This window comes from Passer domesticus, chromosome 14, assembly GCF_036417665.1.
Source record: "Passer domesticus isolate bPasDom1 chromosome 14, bPasDom1.hap1, whole genome shotgun sequence".
Classification (NCBI taxonomy): domain Eukaryota; kingdom Metazoa; phylum Chordata; class Aves; order Passeriformes; family Passeridae; genus Passer; species Passer domesticus.
The window spans coordinates 11021624-11045726 of NC_087487.1; the positions used below are offsets into that span (position 1 = coordinate 11021624).

The window sequence follows — 24103 nt, forward strand, 5'->3', positions numbered from 1 at the left end:
TTTACTTTTAAGTCTGATCAGTAACAAGGAAGCAGCTGACATGCCTGTGTGCTGCACCCTGCCCGAAGGGACCTTCAGGGCACTGAGAAATGCAGGCTGTAACACTCTCCTGCTGAACACTGCCGTGCAGCTCCCAGCAGCACTCAGAGAGGCCCCAGGTTTTACACCTCCAGCCAAAGGGGCAGGTCCAAAACACCCACAGCACACCTCAGGCAATGCTTGTTGGCACCCAGCATCCCTGGTGCAGCTCCGTAGGCTTTGGGATTGCTCCATCCCAGTGCCTCTTTCTTGCCAGGGGAACAAACCCAGCTGGGCTGCCGGGCTCCCACAGGACGGGCTGGCTCACAAACAGGAATGGAGCCTCTGGTGTTACTTCTGATGTCTGGAAAGAAACTTTGAATACATTCAAGGTGAATTTAATGACCTCCTGTTATCCAGAAAAGGCAAAGTACAGAAAAAATAAAGATCTCACCTGCACTTGTATCTATTATGGTCAACTCATGTTAACAGAATGTTTTGCTTTAATACTTGACTTACATTAATACCTCACATTATTACACGTATGAAGCCAAATATGACGCTAACTTAGTTGCTTACAACCTCAAACCTTACTCCCAATACACATTCCAATAAATTTATTCTGTAAAAACAATACATTTTTTTTGTTTCCTTTTTGTTTTGTTTTGGTGTTTTTTTGGTTTTTTTCCTTGTGTTTTTTTTTTTAGTTTTTTACAGTAAACTCATCAACTACAAACCTTGAATACGCAAAAGATGTTCCAAGGACAAGCATAACAAGGATTGATAAAACCAGACTAAATATGTTTTCACAATAAAAGCTGGCATAAAAATAAATAAAAATCTCTATTATCACAATAGCAACAATAATGTACACAGAGTAATGGATTTGGAATGCTTACTTACTAGTCTAGTTCTATTTCCAAAAGGAAAAAAAAAGCCAGAATGACAGCATCCTTTTTTAAGCCTTTCATTATTTAAAATTGATGTTTTGTTTTGGTTTCCCATAGGGCTGTATATCACAGTAAGCTTAAAAATGGAAAGCATCCAAATGAATGATTTCAAATTGTGTTGGCATTGGAAAAATCCTTGTATTAATCTAAAGAAACACAAAAAGACTTTCACTAACTCCACATATAGGAACTAAGTCAGATAGTGTACATTACATCATGGTTTGGAGAAGTATTAAGAGTATAACTAGCTAGGTACTTCTAATAAGGAAAGGTATTTTATTACATTATTGAACTTGGTGGTGATTTCAACTGAAGAAGAATTTTTCTTTTATGTTGTAAATTGATCAAAACCCAAGAGAGAATGGATCTAGGAAAATTTAAAATTATGTTTGTATGTGGAAGATTATTGTAGCATTGTATGGAGGGGACTCATTCTAAGATTTAGTTGTGTTTAAAAAATGTTGATTTAGAATGATATAATTTGGAGTTATGCCTTTTCTGTCTCGAAAAGGAATCTAAGACATGTTCAAGTATGCAATATCTTCATAAACCTCAGCCACTGGAAAAGGGCAACTTCATGCAACCAAATAATATGAAAATCAAAAAGTAACCCTTAGAAAAAAGGGTAAAAATGTCATTTCTGCAAACACAACAGATAGGAATGTGAATAATGTGCATACAAACTGGGATGCTGTTGATGGTACTAATGAACAGATGTGGTGACTCATATCAAATCCAAGAATATTAGACAACCAAACATGTAACCTTCTTGTGTTTTCCCTTAATATTCAGCAGTCATTATGTTGGTTAAGTCTGAAAGAGAAAGAGAAAGAAGTCACATTTAATGTAAGAAATAACATGCTGCATCTAACTTGATACAGTTGAGGTTATATTTCCACACTTCTAAGTCACAGGTACAAGTAACCACCTGGTCTGTTCAAACAATTTTTTTTTTTCTAGAGAAAACTTCTTTGTTACATCAACTAAACATATCACTGCAAAATATTAGTAAGCACAGTTTAAAAGTAAACATTTAGGGCTGTATTCAATAGGCAGCTCCAGTGATATATGTGGGTGGGATTTTCCCCAATCACTCCATTACAAACCTTGTAGCACACTTCAGGCACAAACAAATTTTGGTTTTTTCAAAATCACTGACGAGCTTCGTGCAGGAGCTCAGGCACTGCTGCATTCCTGGATGTCCAGCCACAAGAACACCCTCTTGTTCAAATACAGGAAAGCTTAGCAAGCATGAACAAAGATAAACATTTTCATCACTAAGGGATCCAAGTGCTGCTTCTGAAAAGGAAACAGCTTGGCTCCAGTTCACTGTAAGGTGATGACAGAAAAGGAACTCCCACGGGTGAGTCAAGGTCAGCTCTTGCTTTCCCTGACATTAGTGGGATCAGGATCAGACTGTCCTCACATGATCACAGCAAGTGATACAAGTCTTGGTTTCCTCCAATTGAACAGAGATGGCAAAATTCACCTGCTGGCCCTGGGACAGGTTACATTAGCCAGCAACATGACAGCGTGCGGTGCACCACGACCACCCACCTCTGGGCAAGGCATCCCTTCTCCTACAACACTACAGTACCTTCCCTGTCTTTGGTCAGTGCAGTTCTCTCCTGTGACAAGTGGTTTGTCAAGAGTAAAAATGGAAACCTGTGCTTTCCGTGTGGGAGGTCCTGGTACATCCTGGCTAACAATCAGGGGTTATTATCAAGTGTCAGGCATGCAGCGATGGCTTACAGGAACTGCTGGAGCCCTGACTCCCCCAACAGGGGTAACCCTGTGCTGCCCATCCAGCACACCACACTCCAGAGGCCTCTCTCCTCTTTCAGAGTCAGTGAGATCATAGAGATGCTTTGGGGGGATTCACTGCTGTTCCTTTCCCTTCAGACTCAGACACCCATTAAAACAATTTCACATGATCAGTCAATCAAACCCTGCTTTCTGCTAAGAAAGCATCAGCTGCCCAGCACTGACAGGTAGGATGGGGTAACACAGCTGCTTCCTGTGCTGTAACTCTCAGATCCAGTACAGAAAGTCCTTGGGAGCATGAAACCTTTGCAATTGTTAACCACAATTCCCTTCTGGTCTGCATCCAGAAGATTGGGTAGGATCACCCTTACGTGGGTGCTGGGAACATTAATGCCTCTCCTCACACTGTGTCACAGCTGTTGGGCCACAGCACGGGAGGGACAACAAAGAGGCAGATAATGCAAGTCACCCTCTAGGCTTTTCAGTTTCCAGTGGCATGTTCCATCATGTGCTGTGCCTCCGGGTGCAGTGGCAGTGGCCCAGAGGCAGCAGGGACTGTCCCCAGCACAGAGAGCTGCAGGGCAGTGCTGCTCAGGGATGCAGCTGAGCGAGCCCTGCAGCTCCTGCAGCTCCTGCAGCTCCTGCTGCTCAGGGATGCAGCTGAGGGAGCCCTGCAGCTCCTGCAGCTCCTGCTGCTCAGGGATGCGGCAGCGCCAAGCACCTCCCCTGGTCTCCATGGTTTCACGTCTCTCCAGAAACAGATCAACTCTCAAACATCTTTGTTTGAACAAGTCTCTCAGCTTCACTGTGAGCTATGGTACAACGTGTGCCATGCTGCACACAAAGGAGAGAGCACAGGATCTGACTGATTCGAGAGCAAAGTTTCTGTTATCAATGGCAGCACACAGAAAACAGAGCAGGGAACAAAACTAAATCCACAAACTGCCGTCTGTTTTTCTGGCACTGAAGATTACTTCCTTAACAGTGTCTGGCAACTAATTCAGCCATCCTGTACTGTAAAACTGCATGGGCAGAAAGATAATTGTTTACTTGTACAATAGTTGTTATTCCGTGTTGGTTTGAGGTCAAAGGACTCAATTACAGGACTCAATGTACACAGAGCTGCAAATATTTCATCTGTACTGGCTGCTTTAATCTCAACTTGCATTTAGACATTTATGTTTCCTCTGAGTTATGTCCCATGTCCTTAGCCAGCAGTGCTGTTATCCTGAGCTACTGGAAGGCAGCAAATACAACTCCTTACACCATATACTATGCCACTATTTGATTTTTACATAGAAATTTTTACTGTGCAATACTTAGACACATTCTTACAACTATTATCTTTTGCTTTGAAGGGTAGATTTTACTGTACCTCCAACTGCAGGAAAAGAAACCAGACAGAAAAACATACTTTGTTTTCATTTTTTGTACAAAATGCTTTTACACTGAACCGAGCCCTAAATGCAATGCTTTCAATGCTGACAAGCCCCCAAACCTGTTATGCAGCCTGACCAATGTTATTCCTGATAAGTAAAGAAGAGCAAAGGAACCAAAAGTCTCAGAACCACATCAGAAGGACACAGTGAACCTGCATTTCTCTGGCCAGTTTGGCCATTACACTTGTACCTCACAGCAGTAACTGGGATTGTTGCTACCCCACAAGAATGCCACAACAAAAAAGCCTGGACACAGGCTGTTTTAAATATGTTCTCCCAAATGCAATGGTGTCAGATGGCAATAATTTTGGACCAGATTTTGATCCCCTTATTCATGCTGGCAGTTGCCTCCACAAATAGATCCACTGACTCAGTTGGTAACTGATTGTCAGTGTGAGAAAAAGGACCACAGTCCTTTATTCCATTTTAATATTCAGGCTGCACCAGAAGCAAGAAAATGTATCTCATTTCCAGCAAATTTATTCTTCTCTGAAGACACTAAAATCATTCACCTACTTCACCTGAACACCAAGCAAATACCTCCTTTACCAATACACTGCCCAGACTGTCACTGAAACAGTGAATACCAAAATGAAAACTTGCCACACACCCTGTGTGCTGGCCCTGACCTCCAAACACTTTCTAATAAGGACAAAACCACAGCCAGCTTTTGAACATGAGTATGTGGCCATCCAGAAAGTAAAATAAAAAGCAGTTTAGGTGTTCAGTTACAAAGATTCAGAGTTATGCCAGCCAAGAACTAAAGACACAAGTCACCAGAGATTTAAATGAGGAATGTAAATCTGCTGCCATGAATTCTCTGATTTATGAACTAATTTAATGCCATGAAAGTAAACAACACAGAGCCATGAATACCTTTCCACCAGAAAATTCTCTTTACATGGTATTCTGAGAAAGCCAAAACAATTTAGTATTTAACAGCAGGGAACAGTTCTGGGAAGATTCTGTGACTCAAGATCTGAACAAACTCTGGGATGGGCTGTCTTAGCTAATACACTATTAGTTAATTAATATTGGATGATTAACCCCCGAGCTTCAGGCTGTGCATCTTTCTGGGGAAGGAATCAGACAAAGATCAGCAGTTAGGGAAAGAGCTTGAAAAACATGTAGTGATGGGACACAACTACCAACTGTGGTTGGGAATGAGGAAACATCTCTTTGTTGAGAATGCCTGTAGTACTCAAGAATAGCTCAGAAACTAAGGGTAGAGTTAAAAAAAAAGAAAGCACCTTTGTCTACCCAAGGGATAAAAAGAAAATCACAATTTGAGCCCTTGAACAGTATGAAATTGGCTGAAAAAAATATAATAGCTCTGAAAGTACTTTTATTTGCTCTGGGTTTGAGTCTTCAGGAAGCCATCACTTCACATTTTGAAGCTTACCTCCACCACCTGGAGGTTAGAATTTTCATTAAAAACTATAGGTGAAGGTGCTCCTGCAATCATCTGCCTTGGCTGGTAGCCCTTCAAGAAGATCCCTACAATGCTGAGGGTAAGAGTGTGATTAAAAGGCAGGATTCCATCTGATCAGAGGAGGAGAGATGGGTCTTCAGCCTGCAGTCCAGGCATTATAAAAGGTAATTACTACATCATTTATTAGTAGTTTTATTAAGAGAAAAGCTTGTCTGCTCGAGGCAGCTCTTGCACAGGGGCCAAAGGCGCTCTCAGCCCAGGGGGAGCACCTTGGCTAGGGCGGCCAAGCCTCGTGTGCCTGCCTCGGTGAGCAGGCAGCCCTCCAGCAGAGCAGAGCAGGGGAATGGAACACACCCGTCCTTGGGATGAGGGCCCTGTTTTGGGTGTTGATATCTTTGCTCACGGTGCTTTGAACAAGAGGAGGGGCCGGGCGCCATCTGATGGCAGCAGCCGCGTCCCGGCGGGGCGGACGGGGGGGACAGGGCTGGGGGACCCATCCTCGGCACACCGCCTGCTGCTGGCCCACGGCCTGCTCAGGGCTCCGTCATCCTGAGGAGACATTCTCTCATCTGTGCTGGTGTCTTCAGCCGGTCGAGACACCTGAACTCACGTCTGAACAGAAGGATCATATATCCCAACTCTCCAGGTGCATGGCGATGTTTTTCAACCTTCCTTTCCACGGCGGAGAAGCCCAGGAGTGTGGGCTGGAGGAGCTCGGTGCCCTGCAGCAGAGGCTCAGTCTGGGTGTCCAGCAGGATGTGGCTGCAGTGTCCAGCAGACAGCAGGCGCCGTGCCCCGGTCACCAATCTGGACACTGGCTGTTTAACACCAGCTGAAAAAGAACCTGCTGCTCTTCCCCCAAGTGCCCTGCGTCTTCTAAAGGCACACCTTCTGAAAGGACACTTGGTCTGGCTCTGGGAGCAGCAGGAGAGGGAGTGTCCCCTCCTGGTCCTCAAAGAGAATTGCACTACTGACAAAACCTCAATGGAACGCTGAAGAGATTCCTGTGTGAAACGATGACTTTGCAGCGGAAATGGCCAAGGTGAAATATAAGGATCAGGATGCGAACTTTTCCAAACTTATCAGTGCTTTTATCTCAATCTGCCCTTAAAACCACAACGCCATTGTCTCTTTAATCTGTATTACTAAAACTCCACCTTTTTTAACATTAAACGCATCCAAGACCTAGCAACAGACTGGTTGCTCAAGCATGAGTGCAAGGCTGTGTGGTGGGGCTGCAGAAGTCAGAGCAGAGCCACTTCCCCACATGGGTATGACAATATTGACTCTGGATATTTCTTCAAGTTGGTGCTGGCAGGAAGGATAAGACTGTTGACAGTATTTCAGTGTCATCAGAGAGGCTAAAATATCTCTAATCCTGAAAATGCTGAGAAGCACCATGATGTTGTAGCATGCTGGACTCTACCTCTCAAGCATGTCACAAGCCTGTCACACCCAGAAGAAAGAGCCATATGAATGTCAACAGCCACAAAGCCAACATCCTCTGTAATGTTTTAGCCACTTAGTCTGTGACTGACCTAACTCAGTGACCTTTGCTCTTTGTCCTTACATGGAAAATGTGCCTGAAGTTCACAGACATATCCCCTGTCACTGCCACAAACACGGGAAACACAGCAGGGCCTCGTGAACCTCTTGTTACCTCAGATGCACCTTACAAACAGTTTTCTCACCCAAATACCTATTTGAAGACATGGAAGTGTCACAGAGTTCACTAGGCAGAATGTAGGCCACCCTTATCAGCCTCTGACACTCTGTGGGTGAGAGGCTGGGAGGGCACAGCTGGGCAGTGTCTCCTTGCATCAGTCCCTGGCTGAAGCCAGCAGCTTGTTCAGAGTGAATGGGAGTGTGAGTTTTCCTTGTGACCCCATGAGCCACCTACCAAAGTCTTTATAAAGCAGAGTCACAAAACAACTACACTGCACTGCAGAGAGACACAGGGAAAGGAAGCTCTGGGAGGAATCTGAGTGGGAGACAGCAGCAGCTCCCCAGAGGTTGTGTTTTGTGAGAAGGGCTGAGCAGGCAGCCGGGTGCTAAGGCACCCCAGCAGTGTCAGCTGAGCTGTGCTGGCTGGCCTCCTCTCACACCTGGGGATTCGTGTCACTCAGCTCCTGCCACAGCCCAGCCCGGCTGCTGCCCACGTGGCAGAGCCTTGGCATGGGGCTGCACAAGGACTGCTGCTGAGCTGGAGCTCCAAGTGCTGCAGCAGGGAGGCTTGTGCTGCTCCAAAGGCTCAGAAATAGCAAGGGGTGTTAAAGGTGGCTGAGTAACCAGCTGCCACGCTAATCCTCTGCTCAGCCTTCCTCTCCTCTTGTTGTGGTCACAACAAAGGAATATTGATGTGAACACACAACTGACGAAACACACAAGGAGATCGAATGAAGCTGCTCTGGAGCAGATTGCATAAACCATCCTTGGAAGGTCCTAGCCCAGGGCAGCATCTGCCCTGGAACCTGCAGTACGCAGAGTCTGTCATGAGCACATGAACGCTCAAGAACCCCAAGGAGAACACTGGGACCCCACAAATGAAACAAGTGTGAAAGGGTAAGCAGGCTCCCTCTGTTAGTGAGCCAACATGCATTATGCAAACAGTCTGATTCTGCTCTCACATCAATTTTGCATCATTCCAGCTCATGGTTTTCAGTAGCTCCTCTCAGCTGACATCTATGCAAGTGTCAGAACAAAAATAATGCTTGTTTTCAGTCATCTCTCTAGAGCAAAATTTGTACCACTGCAGGCACCAAGTCCATGTTTCTGCTGTAGACACATTCTGAGCACTGAAATGTAACCCAAGGAGGTGGCACGTGGCACACACAGGTCACCCTGGCTCCAAAGCCCCCCAGGAGCAAACTGCATGGGAAGTGAATGACAGGAACAGTAGATTACCCCTTCACTGGTTTTCTGCAAATCTGAAGAAGTGTTTCTTGTGTCATTGCCTGCGTCCCCAGCATCAGAGCTGCTCTTATTTTCTTCCTCTTTGCAGTCCTTATCATCTTCATCTCCAGGAGATTTCCGTGACTGCTTGGAGGATTTCTAAAATGATCAACAACAAAGTTAAAATTAAAACCTGAGCTTCAGCCATAAAAGAAGTATGTGGAATACTGTCTGATCATGCATTTTCCTATTCAAGGTGAGTATTGGGGAGGATACATGGGGTGAAAAGCATTTTTCAGGTGAAGTAGCTGGAGTTACTGCCACCAATGAAGGAAATTTCTCAAATTCTGTGTTCAGCACAGGTTGGCAGCTCAATTGACTGAAAGACAGACACAGTAATAGGAGCTGGGTATTAGTGCCTGGTCACCTGTAGGTTTTGTTAGTTAATGAAACAGATGGTGCCAGCTTGGCAAAAGTTTTGATTAAACACAGAGATGTAAAATGAGAATAGCATTAGCAGAGCTGCTTTCCATACTTTTTTTTTTAGTGCTGTCAGCTTTAATATATTAACATTAGAGCCATGTGGAACCAATACATTTTTTCCTTTACATCCCTTTATGTTATTCAATTCTACAGTACAAAAGGATAAATTGTGGCATTAAGCCACCATTTTCATAATCCTCTGTTTGCCCAGAGTCTTCTTGAAAGAAGATGGTAGACCAGACCTGAATTTCTGATGTAAAACACACAAAAGGGGTGAAAATACATTTTGTTTGGTGGATCAACCACAAAAATTCACACTCTCCCCCAGACTGTGCCTGGATCAGATTGTTTGATTGCTTCTTCTCACTTCCATTAGTTTTCACTTTCAGAGAAGAATAACATGAATGTGAATAAATTGACTCTGCCACATTTTACACAACTTTTCAGGGGAAGTGCAGCCCTAGAGGCACACACAGAAGCAGAGGAAGTGACTATAATGTTGCTCCCCTTTACCCCAGGTGACAGGTGAGAAGTCTATCTGAACCCAAAGGTGTCACTTCTCAGGGGATTTTGTCCACCAGCCACTGTGAGACAGACACATCACTCTCAGCTTCCTGATCTACACTGTTACCTAAGACATTAACAGGGCTGGTGGGTACTACAGTGCAGGTCTGATATCTACCAACTGAGCATCCTGCTTAATGAACCAGTTCTTCCACCTTCCCATTCTGTATCTGGACTGAAGTGTTTTACACTCAGCTACAAGAGGAGCAGTTGAGCACTTCTGGCCCTACCAGATCTTCCTGGGAGATGGGAGGGGGAAGCTTCAGTTCTCCTGGACAGGAACCAAACCTGAGCTCATGACCCTCAGGAGGCCACTCCTAAGGCTTTTTTTCTTCTTGGGGAGAGACCTATCTGAGGTGATCAAACCTATGAATCCATTTTTGCATGGGTTTTCTTTCCAGCCCTACTGATCTCCTTCCCATAATTTCACCTTCTCAGTGTGTGGGCACTAGAAGAGGGCAGAGTGTTTCAACTGGTGTCTCACCAAGGCTGTCTACAAAGGAAGAGCACTCCCCTTTGCCTATTTGAACACCACTGTCACGGTATCAGAATCAAAATGCTAAAGGAGGAAGAATGAATTTCCATGAGGTGAACAGTATTCCATTATAAATGCCCATGGATAACAACAGGAAAAGTCAGAAGATAACCTTTGAAGTGTAGGATTTTTTTCGTTTTGAGCCGGCTTTTTCGTTCTTTCTTTTTCCTTTTCCATCCTCTTCTACCCGATCACCTTCCTCCTCACTGCTGGCATCTGCTGTATTTCCTCCTTCTCCTTCAGTTTCTGATGAGCTCTGTTGCTGAATTGCCTTTAAAATAACAACAACAATAATAAGATCAACAATAGAAATACCACTAATACCTATTACTTGATTTTTGTTCTGCATTGGAGATAGATGGAAATGGACAGCTTACAATTTAATTGCTAGGAAGAGCTCAGGTTATTTTTGCAATTATCAGGAAAAAGGGCTGCAAAGGCAATTTTCTCAGTCACCACTTGAACTCAGTTATCAGATGCAGATTCTGGGATAGCATGTTCTGAAGGGTTTACATAGAAACAGAAGATTCAATAACAAAAGCTGGAGGAGAGCTAAGGGCTGCTCAGTGGAGAGACCTGGCATGTTCCACTCTGGGAAAAACTACTGAAACTTTCAGACGTTGGCTGCAAGAGCAGAGACTTTTTTGTGAGAGAAGATGACTGTTACACTGCCCTCAAAGGGCAAGATCTCTGTGTTTTGGAAAAGCAAACCCTGACCAGCAGGCTGAGCACTCTTTGACAGCCCATCTCCCACAGACTATTCACTGGATTTTTTTAAAATCCCCAAGTGTATGCAAAACATGTGTAGGGCTGAAAATATGAAACAGGAACTGAGAGAGGCAGCAGCTTTTCTGCAGGTGGTCTGTATCTCTGGCTTGTAGTGTTTTGTGATAATAATGTAATAGGTGTTTGCCTGCTTTTGGAGGTGATTCCTGCCTTCAAAGGACCACATTTTTTTAATGAGAAAAGTTCTGTGTTTTATACAGCCCACCAACTACTCTTCTCCCCCTCCAGCTTCACTGACTTTCTGCTCTGGACACCCAACAGGGAGAGCTGTTGTACAGCAGCAACTGTCTCCTACCAGCAGCTTAACCCTCCACCTCTCACTCCTCTTAGCTTTGGCACTGCCAAATGTAAAAATCCAAAGTGCAGTGACCTTAAGGTCTGTGTAAAATACATGGAGCCTGACATAAAAATAAACAACAGAAAGAAGAAGTCAGAAATTATTCATGTTTGTACAGGAGTAAATAAAACCATCCATTTTTAATTTAACTAAATGTGTTGCAGAATTTTCCACTTCACCACCCCAGAATGTCACAGAAAGCAAAAGGCTCTGCAGTATGATTAAAGTTCCATTTGTAACAGAGTGTGAGACCACAGTTGTCTTTACATTACACAATTACCAGAGCTGTGAAACTTTCTTTCTCCATCAAAACCAGAACCTTACACATCACTCTTAAAACACTCACTTTGACAAGAAGAAAACAAGAAAGATAGGAGCAATAGGTGGGAAAGTAATTTACCTGATATCCAGTAAACTTTACTCCAGGGTTGTTTTCTATTTCCCACAGGCCTTCATTAAATCCTTTTCGCTTGTTCGATTTCCCAAACTTATCTTTATATTCTTTATATGGGAAAAGGTCTTTGGGCCCCAGGAACGCACTGCATTTCAACAGAGGGAACATTCAAAGAAGGACTTATCACTCTCCTCAAAAAAATCATAACGTTAACAGTGCAAATGCTTTCCCTATTCTTCTGCTCATTCGATAATTTATTTTCTAGTTTTATTTATTTATTTTGTCATACAGTTACTGCCGTGAGTCTGATTTAATAGATTGGCTCACCATCCTGATGTTTGATGTAGTAAAATCATGCTGGGTATCTCTAGAAACAACTGAAACATCTCTGTTTTATTAACTACCGCTGGGAACTGGCACTTGGACAGTTTATGGAAGTTTATGAAACAGTTTATGATGTCATTGCTTGCGATAGCAAGGGACCAAGCTTCCAATCCTAGAGTTATAAATCCAGAAAGGCCTCAAAGATGCCACATGAAAAGTTAAGCATGTAAGGAGTGCCTAGGGCCCATGAGCCAAAATCTATCCCTGGTCCTATGGGATACAAAAAGCAGTGGCATTTATTATTATCTATACTGCCAGTAAGCCTGGGAGCTGCTTTCTTGGAATTAGCCCCCCACATACTAAACTCTGCACAAACACAATAAAAATGCTCTTTCCCAAAAATCTTATAATTTCATATAAGAACAAAAAACAATGGATGAATATAGGCAGATGAGTAATACAAGGAAACAATGAGACACACAGGGTGCTTGTGGCCAAATAGTTTTTTAGACAGCACAGCAAGGATGGATTTTGTGCTTTGCTGCTGCCTAAGTCAGCTATGCACTGGGCCAACTAATTTCAGGCACAAGCACCACAATGCAGGGAAAAATAATTATATAAAAAAAGAAGAGTGATGGCTTGTCCTGCTTTTTCTACACACATTACAGTAAAACTCTAACTTCTTCTTAACTCTTAAACTGAAGGAAGCATAACTTCCTTTTAGTTGGGTATCTATATCTACTGTGTTCTGCATGGTGACATTGAGATTGTAATCACAAGTCAAATTAAAACAACGAAGGCAAAAACACCCCTTCATTCCCACATGTAAAGATTCTGTGTCATCAGTGAGCAGAGCTGAGCAAGTCCCAGTGTCCTTCACCATAATCACTGTCCTATTCCTGATGATCTTTGCAATTCATGTTAACTCTCTGGTCTCCATTACTGTGGGATTGTGGAGCTCCACCATGTCCAACACATTCATTGTTGTAACCTCACCACCACATTGGGAGTCTGCCCTTTCCTGCAGATGGGATTCTGAGGCACAAGGATTTGTCCAAGGTCAAACTCAAACTGATAGCAGAGGAAAAAACAGCTCTCTTCAGTCTCAGTCTAATACCTTAATCACAGGATAATATTTCTTCCTTTCTGCAATCATTATTTCAGATTAATGCCTGATTTATGCCCTGCATTTCTGAATGTGCAAAGTTCCATTCACTTAAATCATCCCACTGGCCAAGCAGTTTGCCAGTGCAGAGCCAAATGGTTGCTAAAAAGTCATCAGATGACAAGTCCCTGAGGAAGAGCTTCCTTCTAACTCCACCTGAGACAGCATGGGATATTGAAAAATATCTTAATTATATAATTACAAAGCCAAGAATGCATTTCTACCTGAAAGCCAAACAGTGATTTCCAAACTAACAGATGTCATGTTAATATTAAATGCTACACTGAATAAATTATGTTATCTATGCTTTTGCTAATACCAGGAGATGTCTCCTTGCTGTCAAAAATATAAACAAACAGTTCTAACACAAATAACAAAGAAAAAATGTATGAAACTTAGTATGAGCTGCCTTAACTTAGCTCAACAGCAATGTATGGAAATGTTTCTACAGCCTTTTATGTAAAGTAAACACTGAAAACTGTCTACATCTTTGCTTGAAATGCATTCATTGCCACTGGGAGAGTATAAGTTTCTACTGCTCTGCTATAAAACTAAGGAGCTGCAATCTACAACTCATTTTTAATAGGCTTTTACATTTATGAGGTATGAACTACAAACTGTTTTTCTGTATCAGATGCTACTGTGAGATCATGAGCTCACAAAATCCAATTCAAAAGAGATTATCAGTTTGGGACTCACTCATTTCGGAATAAAAGTGGTCAGTTTTTTTCTTAAATGTTTCTCAAAAATTATGTTTCCATTTGAAAAATAATTACATTTTGGTTTCTGATTTGAAAGCATTGTAAGTTTATTTAAACTTTATTATTTTCAGATTATTTTGTGACAGTACTAGTGGACTACAATATATCAAAACATCAGGTTGTTTCATTCTAGCAATGAAACTAGGAAAAATAGAAGACCTATTTTAACTAAAGAGAGGCAATTATGAACTTTATAAAGCAGAAACTGCCTTTAAAGATTTTTATAAAAATAAAATGTGATGTATGAGCTAAGGAGCTCATAATATTCTCGAATAACATTAAAATTCAAAAATAAACAATAAATTTTAATAAACCTTCAAGCCTCTAGCATTGAATTTAAAATATTATCAGAATTTCAGTTTTCCAGTTTTAAAGGAATTCTAGAAAACATGTTATCTGCAAATGGGGAAGGAAAAATTTTTAAATTAAGATATTTTGCAGAATGGAATGTGACTTATTTTTAGCTATCTCAGACATAGTTTAAACTAGAGACATGTACATTATAATATTGAAACTCTGTACCTTGTAGCAATTATGCTGAGACCTAACTTACCTCTTGTGCTCTGATTCTTTTCTTTCCCTATCAGCTCAGCCAGCTCAGTTCTTCTATCACTTCTGTGAGCTCCATCCTACAATACCCCAGCACAGATCCCAGGAATGCACATATTCTGAAGCTCTGCCTGAGACTCTGGGGTCTGCTTCCTTTCACATCACAAACTACCAAGTTCTCACACAGGACACGAGCTCCAACACGTCCAAACACAAGAGCCTGATCTCTGCTATCATGGACATCCAAGTACAAAATGTTTGCCCCTGCCTCTGAGTTCACGGCTTTTTCAGACCCTTTTATGAATTCATGCCCACACATTTCTTTACAGGATACACAGCTTTTATGTTTAGCTCATGCTAGACCATGAAGGCAGCAGCACTCCCAGCTACTTTCAGCTTTCACTCCCATTTGTTAATACCAACGAGTTGGGCTTGCAAGACCTTTCTCTAGGCTCCCAATGGCTTCAGTCAGGATTTTTTTCAATGAAATCAGAGGAATTTATGTTAGCTGCAGTGGAAAAAGGCATTTCCAGAGGAACAGGTCACGCTCATTCACTTACGTTTCATGAGTCCCAAAAAAGAAGATGGGGTATTTGTTTGCTGGAGGCTTGACGGCTCCTTCAGGAAGTTCATCAATCTGTAAGACAGAAAGCAGTGGAAAAAAGATTATTCCCAAAAGTGGTGTCCCTCATCCCAGCCTCCCTGCCAAGCCATGGAGGTGCTAGCACAGGTATCCTGCAGCCCTGGAGGTCCTGCTGCCTGCTGGGGTGGGGAAGGGAAGACAGCTGCTGGTGTTTCAGGCAAAGTCAGCATGACTGAAATACTGCAGGGAGACAGCAGAAGACTCAGGAGCACACACAAAGTTTTAATGATTTCATGGGCATTATAATACACAAAGGCAATAAAATCAACTCTGCTTAATTTAAGTGTTAACTTCAGATGCTGCCTCATCAAAGGCATCGAAGCCCAGAGGGTAATCCTGCCTGTCTCACAGCCACCTCAATAACTTCTGCAACAAATGGGGAACAGATGGGACTCTGGAACTCTGCAGCTGGAAAACAGGACACTCCCCCAGTGGTGTTTGCTGTGCTGATGGTGGTACACAGTGTAAAATGTGTAACACACACCAGGGAGGAGGGCCAGGGACTCTCCTTCCCCTGCAACACCCTGATAACTGGATTTGGTTACCACTCCCCTCTGTACCCTCTCTCTCCTTTCACATTTTAATCCTGACCTTGTATGTCTCAGGATACAGCTGCAGAGCAGTGAAAGGAGGGATGCTGAGGGTGTTCTCCTGAGACAGAGCTGGTACTGGAACAAACCCCTCAGGCTGAGCAGTGCCCAGACCCCTTCTCCCAGTGTCTGAGTGAGAGCACTGGTTGTGTGGCAGGAGGTGAGGCACAGGACTTAATCTTGTCTATGTCTAATTTTGTAGTCCTCTGAAACAGAAATAAGAGAGTCCAGGTGCCTACCCACATAAACCAAAAAGACAGCAAAGCTTTAAATAAGATCCAAGAGCCTGCCTTCCCAGAAATGGCACTTCTGAGCATATGTGGGTGTGTGAAATTAAGTGTCCAGAGAACTCTCTGGCTAAGAGAGAGCCTAATGAATCTACATATCTACAGGGCAGCACCAGTGAGCAGGTGAATGGCCTGGTGCCTGGTCTAAGGCAGTCTCAACATAAGCATCCTGCCAAATGTCACTGCAACTGAGAGCAAAGTGCTGACATAACAGTGCTATACAAAATCTGCTCCTCAGCAGAGCACAGGGATGCAACCTGCATGTTTTCACTCAGGAGGCCAGACCCACATGTGCTTTCCTTCTCTTTTCTTGCTGAAGGACCCCTAACACTGAATTCTTATCGATTAATAAGCACCAGATTGTTTTCAAAGGATGTCCTCTTTCACGGTAAAGCATCTGCTTGGCTGTGTAGCTTTCAAAGGAGTATGAGCTTTGGTAAGAATTCAAACCCTTTTGGTCTTTCTGCAAGGACACCCCTTGGGGATGGACAAACGAGAGCCACATGTGGACCTGTAACATCATAAAACTCCTCTCTGTTGAAGAAATGGATGCCTATCTTTTCAGTCTAACTGGAACATTCTCTGAAGCTGCACCAAAATCTGGAGACCTGAGAGCACTTCCAAAGCATTCCCTCAGGGGTGTGTAAGGTGGGGCACATGTGTCATGTGTCACCATGCACCCACCTCCCAGCACAGTCTGCAGGAGACAATCTGGGATTGTCACAGGTGTCACTTGTCTTGTGGGCACAGCGATTACTTCTTTCTGGTACTTAACAAAGCAAATAATTTGACAAATAAAAGAAGAATCTATTATTTAAATGTACATAGAAGGAAAATACACACGGGTGGAGGATGAACACGTGCATTGCCTTTTAGCTCAGCTGTGTGAACGGAGGAACTCAAACAACATGACAGGATTTTTGGTGTCCTCTTTATTATCAGGACTACATAGAGGAAAGGCTGTCAAAGATATTACTTTAGAGCTCACCATTTTCTGACAGTAACTTTTTTTTTTTCAGAAAGTGCCCATAAGGTTGCTATTTGCTCACAATTCATTATTTAAATACAGGTATTAGACTTATTATAAGAGTGATAAAAAGACTGCAGGTCAAAACCACTGCAACTCCCTTTCCAAACTGATAGCAGCAGGTCAGAGAGATATTGCATGTCTGCAGAACATTTCACGCCTCCTTCAAGATGGGAGCATCCACATGTCAGAGCAAAAAAGGCTGTGCTGGCAGTTTACCAAGTACAGGGAGAGGTAACACACCTCGACTGTCTGGATGCCATAGCCATCCTCCTCTTTATTGTGACAAGGAAGATGTCCAGATACCAGACCCCAGAAAAATGTGGACTCCTTTGACTGAGACAAACAGTGTCTGCTGGGACTTGAGTGCAAATCTCATTTGGCCACTTGAAACACGGCGCCAGCTCTGGGCTGCATTACAGAGCAGCACAGCCCAGTTACTGCCTCAGCCCTCTCAGAATCCCGTGAAATAAGTAAACAGCTGTAAATGATCAGTAAAGGGGGGAATGAAGACCTGCTTAGTAGGGAATGCTGATCAGAAGGGATTGGGGATTACATCACACAACGTGCTATGCTCTAAAGCAGTGAGGCTCTCCTAAGCAGAATCCCAAGTGGAGTTAAGCCTTCTGTCTTATTCCCAGCACTTGTGCTGTTAGCTGAGGAGCAGCAGCAACAACAAAGGACAGAACACACATCTGCCACGCAGCTCACCTGCTCCCCATTTCGTGGCATATTTCTTTATTCATCCAAGTATCCCTTCTGACTATGTATCATCACAGGAAACCATAAAAAAGCTTTTCATAGCTTTTGGGAGTTGGCATGCACATACAAACACATGCAGTATTAATCTGCACCAAATAGCTCAAGGAGAGACTGTTAATGCTCCCACTCTAACATTTCACTCTGCAGCTGAGGTCAAGACTTTTCCTGCCTTCACTGATATTGCTGTGAGCTCCCCAGCTCTGGGGCTTATGTTGCTAGTACTGTAACAAGGTTGGATATAAAGTGACAGTGTTATCTTAGGGCCATTGAACTCTGTGGCAAAAACTCCCGGGAATTTAGTGAAGGATGAGACCCTCTCTGCCATTAGGAAAGATCTCTTCCCGTTTTACCTCTTTCACACAAATTCCTGCATTAGAGACTGTGAGAGGAGAGCTTTGCCCAGTCTCCCTGTTCCCAGTAAAGCCACCTTAGCCCTCTGTGGAGTCCCTACGTGCTTATTTAGCTGCAGAACAACCCCGGCACTCCATGACAATTGCTGTTGTTTTGTTGTAGCAGAAAGCAAGCAGTACAAGCAACCATACTGCAATCTCCTGCTGCTGCACTCAGTCACAATTTATTCCCATTCTACAGGATGTTTTGGTTAAATATGCTGCAGATTTGGATCCGATATTTTCCCCCATATCAGCAAGATCAAAGACAGAGAGAGGGAGGGAGGGAGAGGAAGAGAGTGAGCGCATGAGCACAAGAGCGAAAAAAGCATCGCTGCCTTGAACCAGGAACAAAAGAGGAAAGAGCACCCATACTAGAACACAGTGTTGTAGCCACAGAAACCTCACTAATGACTAAAGCATCTGTCTATCAGAGAGGCAGACTGCGACTGTGTTTTGCTGCTGGAAGGAAACAAACAGATTCTCAAGTACCCGCTATAACCTGCAATCAAACGCGAGCTCCATCCCTGCCCGAACCAGAGCTTGCTGCCACAGAAATCACTGTGAGCAGCGCATGGCGTGCAAATCTGACATGTGCATCAGCAGCACCATGGGCAGCCGCTTCAATTATGGCTAAAATTAAAGCAGGTGGTTTCAGATTTCGAGTTTTATCCCCTTAGCTCCCGTCGCTGTCATCTGCTTAATGAATAACAATTGCTTTCTTTTCGCACAGCCTCAGCAGAGCTGCACTGCCCAGCGTTTGTTTGCCAACCAAGCAGCAGAGCTTTAAAGATGTAACTGCGAGGTTTTTTCCAGTAAACAAATGCCAGGCTTCTAGGGTCAAGAACACGGAACAGAAAATTCAGCTCGGTCCTCTCCAACCAGAGCGGGGCTTTATCAAGCCGTGTTGCTAGTGACTACCAATGTGGAGGCAAGAGATCTGCCAGATATCCTTACACTGTGGTTTGCCGGCTAGGATGGCTGCGCAGCCCAAGTATTCTGCTCTCGGTGGTGCCGAGCAATCGCTGGTTCCCAGGGAGTGTTTGTGGCTGGCTGTGGGTGGGTTTGGCAGGTTGGGGACCCTGGGGAGCGGGGCTGGCCGGGCGGGCTGGGCTGGCGCTGCAGAGCAGAGCCCAGCGACAAGGACAACAGCAGCGGCTGCCGGGAGCGCAATCCATCGCCGTGCCCGCCCGCGGGATAACGCGGCGCGCTCCCGACAGGCTGAGGAGCTGGCTGGGAGGGCTGGTGCAGGAGCAGAGGATGCTGCACCCCCTCCCGGGTGCTGGGCTCTGCAGAGCTCTGCATTCCCTGCGGATCGGGAACCATGTCTGTGCTTTGTCTGCCCCCGGTGCAGCACCGGCATCCCAGCGGCTTCTCCTTCCCGCAGGTGTCGGGTTTTATGGCATCACAAAACCCCCGTGCTGTGGATAAGCTGCTGCTCAGAAGCACGAATGCCAGGCTGTCAGGGTGGCTTTCCACCAGACCCTGTCCTACTGCTTTCCAGCAGAATTTTACACGCACACAAAAAACCGTATTATGCAAAATACCTATCAGGTCCCCATTTACAGAAAACTTTACATGCAGGGATGCTTATGTGGGCACCAAAACCACAAGATGTCCTTTTATTTTGCAAAAAGAGGGAATTAAAACTGCAGAGCAGTAATCACTGATTGTTTGGAGATAGTGTAAATGCCTGCCATTGCCGTGATCCACATCTCCCTCTGAAATCCCTGGAGCTGCTGCACAGCAGCTGAGCAGAGGCCTATAGTATTTGCTGGAAAGTGGTTCAAATTGCTTATTATTGCCCAACACATGCAAGCAGCTTGATCTTTTGCAGTTAGCTTATTAGCAGAATTCTAGATGGATAAAAGCAATACTCTTCAAAATCCATTATTAAAATAGGATATTTTGCTTTACTACAACATTTTTATTCCAATGGATGTATTATGCTTTTTAATAGCTAATGCTACCGGGAGTCAGCAGTATAGCAGTATCTTTTCTAAACCATTATTTAAAATACTGTTCTGTAAGATGTAAAATATTAATTTTTTTTTCCCAGAGGATCCGAAAATGTTAAAAAAAAATTAAAAAAAAATCCAACCTGCTTCAAGCTAAAAACTGTGACTCAAATTCCACAGTGCTTAAATTGAAGAGCAATCCAACTGAAGCTGATTGGAGACTGCTGACTTTTTCTCTCATGTATCAAGACTGATATTTGAAGCAGAGCACTACTCCCCAATGTACATCACATACCTGAACTCCTAGTGTGGAATGCTGGCATATGCACTTTTTCACCCATTAAAAGAGAAAACCCTGTGAAGGGTGAGACTGGAAGCAGAATCCAACTTAATAAGGTGGAATTGCACAGCTACAAAAGTAAAAATTAAAAAAGTCTCTGGGCATGGAAGAGTGCCACCAGCAAAAACAAAAAGCAAAACAAGATTAAAACCAGCAGAGCATACTTTTGAACACTGCTGAAAATGGCTGAAGGGTATCCTGCAGACAGCCAGAAATGACAATATAAAGACATCAATCCTCCTGTTTTTTTTTTTCCTGTGCATGCTCAGGACCTCAACGAGATAGAAGACAATGAAGGGTTAGTTGGAGTCCAAACAATGCTGGCAGCAATGTCTCACTAGGAAAGATCAGCAGTCTTGCAGCTGAGTTCAGCCCCTTTACATCCCTAATTAGCAGCATATTTTTAAGACAGAAAGTTGAAATGCACTTTCTGCAGAGCTGCTTTAATCTCCAGTATGAAAACGGGGCCAGAGCTCAGTTCTGCGTGACTGCTGTCTGTATGCATGACTTTGTAGAGAACTGATCTGCTCATGTGATTCATGTCCTCTCTGCACTTTGGGGCTGCTGGATGGAAGACTGCCAGAGATTTGGGGGATACCAAGACAAGTCCTCTCTCTGCCACTGGCCCCTGGGACGACCTTGGCCACATGAATCACTGCATCTCCTCCAGCCTCAATTTATGGATGGGGACTGTGGGACTGTTCTTACAGAGCACTTGAGGTCCACTGCTAAAATAAGAGGAACTCCTAACAATGCACACTTCCAGCTCTGCCAGAGCTGCATTTCAGGTTACCAAGCTGCCATCCTCCCAGTGAGCACACCCCAAAGCCAGGCTGCTGCAGAAATGCTGTTTCTCCAAATGAAGTGTTTCCCTGCTACTGTGAATGAAGCAATGGTGCTACCACTAGGATTCTGTTTTTCCCAATCCCTTCCCTAAGGAGAGGAAAGGATGTGATCACACTGTTTTCAGTCTGACTCTTACCTGCAATAACTCAGGAACATGTCAGACAATTTTGCCAAACCAGACAAAAGGAGAAAGGCCAGAGAGATATTAAGTTTCCCCATGTTTTGTGATAAATAGGCTGTCCAAGAGAAGATGGGCAGACAAGCAGTCCATATGCTGAGAGACAGCTTGCAATGCAGGCTGAATCAAAACATCAGACACAGGGAAATCCACACAAAAGCAAGCCAGAGAAAAATAAACTTCTTAAGTTTCATGGCTCACAAAATTACTTTTTATTTGTGTATGGGTGGGAAGAGCTTGTTTATTTTAAACAAATATTGCCTGCTCTGAGGTATTTAACATTTACTTTTCTTCCCTTTAAGCACAGGCTTGCTTCTCCGTCATTTGAATTATTTCTCAGATATCAAAATATTGTTTGCAATGTACATCCACCAAAGCAAATCAAAAGAGTGAGCCCACTAACACCTAATGAAAGCAGTTTATGATGACAAAATTCGGTTATCCTACTTTACCATCTTACCACAAACATTTTTGTCTTGAAATATACAAATGTGCAAGAAATGTGCATATAAAAATGTGTTTAGAAGACAAACAGCAAATAAAAATTAAATAACCAGTCAAGACATCAATAAGTGAGAAATTTCAGGGACTAGGCATTCACAAACATTGTATTTCTGTCCTCCTACTCTCTTCTCAAAAACCAAAGAGGCCTGAAAAGTCATATAACCTTCCTCCCCAAAGTGTTCAGATAAACCCTGCCACCTTCTTATCTCATCTCCTCAGAGTGCATGGATCATATAAGAATTCTTTAGACTGAGAAATATTTTTTCCTTCCCAATATTTACACTAGAATGTTACTACTTCGCTGATTTTGTTTGGTTTTAAGGAAGAATGTTATATTCATGAAGTTGGATTCTTTTGCCAGATAACTTGATCAAAACACTTTCAATTAGATGCAGCCGGCCTAGAGCGTTGACATTTGCTCAAATACACACAACTGAATTTATACTTGAGGCTCATTTGTTCCACCCAAAGCTCCATATTCCACTGTCCAAGCTTTTATTAAAAGAAGTGTTGCAAGTCCTTATACTCCTATCAGCACACTTAAAGCCAAAAGGTAAGCAAATTTCCAGAAGACTGCGGTCTTCTAGACTTGGCTGGCTTAATTTGCCATTTCTTTTTCAGTATCATTTTCTACCCCAAAAAGTCAGTTAGAAAAATCAGATTTACACAATATTTCCAGGCTGAAGAATACAGAACATCTCTGTGCAGTATTTAGTCCAGCTTCCCAAAAAATACACAAAACCTTACTGACATTACAGCTTGTGGCTAAGATTGGGTAAGGAAACGCGATCGATGGAGAACACAACCCTCCGGTTTGTGACAGGGTGGACACACACTTGAGACAAAGAAAGGAACAATCTCCTTCAGTTACTACAGGGTTCCACTGTTATTTGGCTTTTTGGGTACAGCAAACCCTCCTGTCTCCTCTGTGACCTGTTTTCTCACCACTAGTTGCAGCTAAGGGATGTAACATCAGGGGCCTGAAACTCTCCTTGCACTGAACAAGTGCCTCATACAGAAAATACTTACTGTTGCCTGGGAAAAGACCACAAAATCTTGGTCCCTTAAAAACACAGAGCCATTTTTAGTATCCTGCAGCCTTCTGAGGTTCAGGTGCAGCAGCAGAGATGGGACTGTGAGTGTCCTCTAGAGGGAATGGAGACACAGCCGAGCATCTATTTGTCTGCATTATGCCGCTCTCTGTGGACCCACATAACATAAAGCCTCACAGTCCTAATGTGTCACACCAGAACACCTATTTACAGGATTTCAGCAGCTCCTTCAAGCCCAGGTTCTGTTAGCTGGGACACGAGCTGATGGAGCTGTTGGGCAGGCAGCCCTGGCAGGCACAGGCAGCTGTGCCAGCCGAGCTGCGCGCGCAGCGCCGCAGCCGCACAACATCTGCAGGCAGCGGGGCTGCCACAGCACAGCCACCAGCACAGCACCCAGAGCCAGCTCTCACCTGCTCGTGCTGCACGGGGACAGGCCCCACAGCACACCTGGGGGCTGTGGGTGAGTCTGGTCACACAGCATCCCTGGCACGCAGGGCAGTTTTGCTGTGATGCAAGTAACACGTAAAAACCGACAACGTGTACGCAAGCTGGGGGAAATGAGAAGCAATGAAATCTAATTGCAAAGGCAATGAAATGGAGCGATTTGCAATAATTTTGGAAAGGCAGGTTCTTCTGTTTACTCTGCTGCCAAACTGCAAACTCGTACCTGCAGGAGGGTCTCTGAAAGTCCCTGGTCGCCCTAAACCTAACAACTGTCTGTAGTTGTTTCCTTTACTCCCCCAGCCTCAGCCACCCTCTAAGGCACAAAACAAGCCATTAAAGCCCCAAACTATTTTGCTAAGATGTAACTTTTGCCTGTGTCAACTACTGGGTTGCTAAAACCATGGAATGAAAAAAGATCCATGGAGTCACAGTGGTGTCTGTGCAGCACTTGGTATTTTCACTGGGTTTGCTTTCAGTCTCTGCTGGTATTTCCAGGAGCTGCCATTGGGGTGTCAAGTGCCTTCTTTGCAAAGTCCCCCAGCCTAGGTTAAACTCTTAGGAATTTTAATCCTCCTGCCTAAAGAGGAACAAGTTTTTCCAAGTCAAGTCATACCCCTCCCCACCTGCCCATTTTTCTGCTTCCAAAATCTCAGAATGAGTATTTTCATTTAGTTTTGACTCTAAATATAA

The 24103-nt window shown here is 43.8% G+C and overlaps 1 protein-coding gene across 1 annotated transcript in view; it reads right to left on the reverse strand.

The window, feature by feature from the left end:
• Nucleotides 1-620: 620 nt before the first annotated feature.
• The window catches only part of HDGFL3 (HDGF like 3), a 36735-nt gene continuing 13252 nt past the window's right edge, over nt 621-24103 (reverse strand). Inside the window, exons 2-6 of the mRNA XM_064389095.1 lie at nt 14954-15030; nt 11601-11739; nt 10190-10348; nt 8508-8654; nt 621-1781 (exon numbers count right to left, since the gene is read on the reverse strand). Of these exons, the coding sequence (XP_064245165.1) occupies nt 1776-1781; nt 8508-8654; nt 10190-10348; nt 11601-11739; nt 14954-15030 (528 nt within the window). The 3' untranslated portion in view covers nt 621-1775. The remainder of the gene's footprint in view (nt 1782-8507; nt 8655-10189; nt 10349-11600; nt 11740-14953; nt 15031-24103) is intronic.